Below are 6,107 nucleotides of genomic sequence, written 5' to 3'. Positions count from 1 at the left end.
TCTCTCTCATCATTTTCGTTTTCTTTTGTTTCTTTTTCTTCCTCTTATCTCTCATATTTCTTATGAACCTCATATATATACATGTTGTGCACACATGTTTGTATATGTATATGCATGTGTATATACATTGCATTTATATACATACATACATACATACATACATACATACATACATACATATATATATATATATATATATATATATATTTGTGTGCAAATACATATTTGTGTGTGTAAATGTGTGCTTACTTGTAAGTGCATATTTTATAAGTGTGCATTCATTCTCACTCCTCTCATCTCACTCTCTCACTCTCCATTTTCTCTCTCTCATATGTGTTTGCATGTGTTTGAGCATGTATGCATATACATACATGTGTATACACATTCATGTACATATATGTTTGCACGTGTACACATGTATATGAATATGTGTGCATGTATGCTATTTATGTGTTTTTTATAGTCTATATGCATTTTTATGTCATTTTAGAGTATGTATACATTGCATGAATATGTTCAACTATTAAAACTACTATCCCATCTCACATGTTCAATTAAAAAAGAAATTCAACTCTCTTTTTATAGAGGTGTATATGCATTTGTCAGTGTTTTTAGAGTACATTTCAAGCATGTGTTAAACCATTAAAATATCATATCATTTCATATGTTTAATTAAAAAAGAAATTAATCACTCTCTAGAAAAAGGAAAGAGAGAGTATATGTATGTGCATGTGCTTTATATATATATATATATATATATATATATATAGAGAGAGAGAGAGAGAGAATAAATATAACCCCCACTCAAATCTCTTTATTTCTTGAATCCCAAACTTCTCCTCCTTGTGCTAGATAGGCTTGAGAGCCTTTTAGTTTGGTTCGGGATTCCCAAGCCAAACCTATAAATAACATATAGAAAAGATTTTATCTAGCTAAAATGCCTAACAAGTATGCATTCTATAAGAGTACACACTCCACTCTATTAGCATACAAGATACCTATATGCATATAGCACTAGGTGAGCCACCATCCGTATATGTTGTAGGGTATTAAATATTAATAAATGAAAATGAAGGCCAACTTCCTCAACATCTAGTCTACATACAATTGTTTCTTGCCTTTGATTTCTTTGCTCCACATGCATTTGCTAATTGTACCTATGTTGAACCAACCACTAGATTTGGTATCCATCTTCACATGAAACATCAAATGCAAGGGAGAGAAAGTGATCATCTTCAATTTAGAAAGGTAAGAATAAAACTACTAATCCTTTTGCATATAGTTCATGATTTACCAACATGATCACTTATTTTATTAGACAAAAGGGCCAAATTTGTAGAAGAAACCAAATAAAGGGTGAAGATATATCTTTAAATAAAAATAAAAACAAAGTTGTTTACTTGTTTTGGTACTCAATTTGGCAACAATACCATTGTATCAAGACACTCGTCCCCTTTTCCTTGTACTTGACTTTTCTTAAACTCTATGTGAACTACCTTGTAGAGTAGAAACATCTTTTCTAGCATCTTACAACATGATAAAATGGATACCATGCATGGATATTCAAAACAATCAAGTACTACATGAAACTTGTTTAAGAAAGTGTGCATTTATGTGATGTAATCAAGAGACCATGGTTTAATATACGAATAATGCTACTTTCACACAATAGTGCATCCAAAAGATTATGGTTTACATTGTTATGGAAGTAATGTGATAATTATTATTAGTCCCGTTAAATTGTACATTAGATGATGTTTATAGAAGGTACATGATGGTGGTTATGTCATAAACTTCAATACAAATATATATACATCTCTTCTAGATCTCTGCATGGGGAACAATTGTAAGGCATTCACAACCATTACATGACACACTCTTGCTCACATTTCAATTGAAATGTCTAAAGCTTGAAGTTCGATGTCCATTTGGATTGTTTGGATCCTCATTTGAAAGCCTAATAAAGGTATAAAGCCCAGCACCCACTATAGCTCCACATATGGGTCCCACAATATACAACCACAAATCATGGTAATTATTTGTAGCGACTGCTGGACCTAGACTTCTCACTGGATTCATTGATGCTCCTGATATAGGTCTACATAGAGAAATAATAAATTTAGTATCCACTTCTTAATAGGAAGGCTAAAATGGAAGAGGTGCTCCATTAAAGTGTGGAAAGGTGAAATTGAAAATTTTCTCAATTTAGAAAATTTGAAAGTTATAGTTCGTCCATATAACACACACACACACAATCCATGGATGTACTTGTGTGCACATGCACCATGTGTGTGCATGCATCCATGCATGCACATACTCATGCACACACACACACACACATGTGTACTCTCTCTCTCTCTCTCTCTCACTCACTCACTCACTCACTCTCTCTCTCTCTCTCTCTCTCTCTCTCTCTCTCTCTCTCTCTCTCTCTCTCTCTCTCTCTCTCTCTCTCTCTCTCTCTCTCTCTCTCTCTCTCTCTCTCCCCCCCCCCAAAATGCATATGCTTATTGTAATGGCCTTATTTTGTGAATATAAAAATATGAGAAAAGATTCTCATAATGGCATGGATCGATATTCTCCATTTTAAAACTATAAGGTAAACATACAACATAAAGATGCACACATTGAGAGGGATTGCATTGAATGCTTCCATTTATAACGATGATATAAATAGGCAATAAGTAGATGATCTTATTGAGAGGGACCACAAGAGATATTCACTTGAAAAATTGTACAACTTGATGATTACTGACTCATATTGAAATACCCCTTTAAAGTTTAAAATTTTTAATTATAGTCTTACTTTGCCGATCATTAGCCTTAACTAAGAAGTGATGATTCCAAATAAGCATATCAATCCCCTTAAAATTACGGTTTAATTGGCAATTCTTGATAATATTTTAATGGTCCTAACAAGGAGCATGCATGAGTCTGTGTTCATGCATGCTCCTAACAAGGAGCATGCATGAACACATACTCATGCAATTTCAACATAGGAAAAACAATACACTTATACAAATACACTCAAAATAGAACTTAATAAAGGTGCTAGAATAATCACCAACTAAATCTTGGACCACCATGCAACTACTCTTGGGACCATAGCATTTGAGAGTCTTTTGGAATCTTGCAAAAGTTGAGAACACTATATAGAGCTAAGGGTTTGTAAGTGTACCCAGCCACAAAATTGTTTAAAATCACCGTCACTCCTACTGCTATTCCTGCAAGTTCACCAACCTACAAAATTTGGAAGTTGCAAACACATTTTAGCTAAATAATTTGACTGAAAGAATGCTACACTAAAATAAAACTAGACCTATTGAGATCTTACCGCTCTTGTATCCGTTGAGACAGCTATGACTACAAACATTAAGATGATTGTGAGGATAAACTCTATAAAAAGAGATTGCCAAACTGATCCGGATGGAATAGTAACTCCTCCTCGCTCAAGATGGTCTACATGAAAAAGCGCTCTAAGAATATAGGAAGAGCATATCGATCCAGATACTTGTGCAAGTATGTAGAGAGGAACCTAAATACACAAGCTTCTATGTCATTTGGCAAATATATGAAGGTAAGTTGTGCCAAAAAATAAGGAGTATAAGGTGTCAAGTTATCTCAAACTTTCAAATGATCCTTGAGTAAAGTAACTTTGTGATATACTTGAATGAAACCTTGCACCTTAATATGCATGAGTGTGCACATGCATGCATCCACACATGTGTTTACCCATACATAGACAAAAGTTTGGCATAATTATCCTAATTCCTTCAAGGTATAGTTATGTTAATCCCTTGAAAAATATGCAAGGTAAATAATGTACTACCTATAACTCAAGTTTAAAATGTAGCATTATGAGACTAGATTAAAAACAATTGCTAGTTATAAATATACTAATCCCTTCAAAAATGTTAAAGGAAAATAAGACTAGTTATGAATCAAGGCATATATATGATAATCCCTTCAAATTTATGCAAGGGGCAAATAGGATACTACTTATGACCCAAATTCAAAATATAGAGTTATGTAACTAGATTGAAATCAATTGCATTCTTCCATTGTTGTGAAATATCATTGAATAGTCTAACTTTAGAGCACTAGCGTTTCCCCTTCTATGGTCAAGGGTGATCCAAGTTATGGAAGCCCTAGTTTTGTTTATGTGCATGCTGAGAGAGAGAGAGAGAGAGAGAGAGAGAGAGAGAGAGAGAGAGAGAGAGAGAGAGAGAGAGAGAGAGAGTGAGTGAGTGAGTGAGTGAGAGTGTGTGTGTGCATGTTCACATGAAATTCCTAATTTTTTGAGTACGATTCCTAAAGCAATATATGTACACAACAAGTCAAAGATTTGGATTATTTGTAGTGTAAACATTTGAGCTTTGAAGAACATTTGCATAATTGACATGACATTCAAATCATTGTTTGGAATGCTGAAACATAATCTAGAGTTTAAATGTTGTGAGGTGAACATATATAGCTAAAACTACAAGATTCATAGCTTGCAAAAAGCAAGCTTGGTGGCATAAATAGAAACACACAAAATATGTGGTGGAGGTTGAGGTGTCATGCTCACTTGAATCCAAGGAAAATATTTGAAGGTTGCAAATGCAAGTGTAACTGCTGGATTGATATGTGCTCCTGAAATGTGGCCAGTTGATAAGATGACCACCATTACAACAAGACCTGCTGCGGCTCCGACACCTAGGAAGGTCACTTGTCCATGGCTCTTCTCTTGCATAATGCTTGACCCAGCAGCCCCAAATAGAAGAATAAAGGTTCCCAAGAACTCGGACACAAGCTATTCCACAAACAAAACACAACATGAGAGGGGTGATTTTAAAGTCAAATTTCCCTTATGATATAATTTGTTTATAAGGTTGTGTGATGAGATATTCCCTCGATTAGTCAATCACATGACACATTATTTAAGTTGTTCCATGAGTAATCGATGATATAACCCATCAACGATGTTGTGTTATGAGCTATTCGATGTTTACAAAGTCGTGCTTCGTAGTGTGGAGTGCGTGTATTGTTTGGTCATGTTTAGGAAGTTCGGGATTGAATGAGGTTAAGGGAGTAAATAGGAGCTTTAATTAATTATATAATGTAGACTATGCACCGAAATTGGAAATTTGGGCAAGTATGCATGATACTATGCTTGCGGCCATAGAAATTATTTACATTTTATGCAACGATTAATAAGCTTGCTTGAAAAGAAAAAAAAAAACACACACACACACACACTCTCTCTCTCTCTCTCTCTCCGTTCTTGCACCTCATCGGCCAAATGAATAGAGCTTCTATAGTATTTCATCCTCAAACCTTGAGCTTTAACTAGTTTCAACTTACGTTAAGACCTAGCACATCCCTTTGCCAATAAGAGAATAACATATGTGGCGATCAATCTTTTTTAGCATATGGCTAATGTCCCTATCTAACCAATCTTTTCTCCTTCATAACATTGTTCCTATCCATGGTTGTAAAATGAAGACAGATGCAAAATCTAATCACTCAGCTGCCCCCACCTTCTTGGTGAGCTCTCGACGTAAAAAGAAGGTCCACCTCTTGGTAGGCATGACTATGTTTTGGTCATCCTTCACCCTTGCTTGACTCTCTAGATCCATGGTTGTGAGAGTGGGTTCTCTTGGCTAACTAGCTAAGCTGAGAGCACACAAAGCCTTATATACGTGACAACTTGTCCAATGACTAGACCCCATAATATATAGTTTATGCACATAGTGGGAGGCAAAGGGAATCATCACAGCGTCCACCTTGTCAGTAGAAAGCTCAAGTAGTAGTCTAAAAGCATTGCATGCATGGAGGCAAGCATGAAGGAAGGGGAGGAGAAAGTTTCATCTTTTTACAAAAGTGATTCTTGGACAAAATTGTCCTAATACTTATGGCCCACAAGTATCACCACCCACTATGAGCTCTGAGTATGATGTGAAGCATTTCCTTTTGTATTTCTAGTACAACTAATCGCCACCCGATTTCACCTTGTAATACATTGTTTTGGTCATTTAGTCTTTTAAGTTAAGTGTCACACCACAACTCTTGGGGGCTTCTAAAGCATTTTTAAGCCCAACCCTTTAGAATAGTTATTCTCTTGT

At 35.3% G+C, this 6,107-nt stretch overlaps 1 protein-coding gene across 1 annotated transcript; it reads right to left on the bottom strand.

Moving 5' to 3' along the window:
• Positions 1 to 1,757: 1,757 nt before the first annotated feature.
• LOC148029813 (putative aquaporin NIP5-1) lies at positions 1,758 to 5,674 on the bottom strand. The gene is made up of 5 exons (XM_087686116.1): positions 5,523 to 5,674; positions 4,571 to 4,795; positions 3,335 to 3,535; positions 3,179 to 3,240; positions 1,758 to 2,098 (listed from the first exon to the last, which is right to left on the bottom strand). Exons 1-5 carry the CDS (start codon positions 5,619 to 5,621, stop codon positions 1,891 to 1,893), a joined length of 795 nt encoding a protein of 264 aa, XP_087542242.1. The 5' UTR covers positions 5,622 to 5,674; the 3' UTR covers positions 1,758 to 1,890.
• Between the last annotated feature and the right edge of the window lie 433 nt (positions 5,675 to 6,107).

Source organism: Lygodium microphyllum, chromosome 10 (genome assembly GCF_053477565.2).
Source record: "Lygodium microphyllum isolate KBCC chromosome 10, Lygodium_microphyllum_v1.1.10, whole genome shotgun sequence".
In the NCBI taxonomy this organism is placed as follows: Eukaryota; Viridiplantae; Streptophyta; class Polypodiopsida; order Schizaeales; family Lygodiaceae; genus Lygodium; species Lygodium microphyllum.
This window is presented reverse-complemented; position numbering and strand designations above follow the sequence as displayed.

What these genes read in the sequence shown, in the direction of transcription:
- LOC148029813 (XM_087686116.1), bottom strand. Translation starts at nt 5,621, where the DNA reads ATGGATCTAGAGAGTCAAGCAAGGGTGAAGGATGACCAAAACATAGTC. An exon ending in GTCGAGAGCTCACCAAGAAG is followed by an intron (nt 4,796 to 5,522) that starts GTGGGGGCAGCT and finishes TTTGTGGAATAG; the next exon opens with CTTGTGTCCGAGTTCTTGGG. An exon ending in TCTCAACGGATACAAGAGCG is followed by an intron (nt 3,241 to 3,334) that starts GTAAGATCTCAA and finishes CAAATTTTGTAG; the next exon opens with GTTGGTGAACTTGCAGGAAT.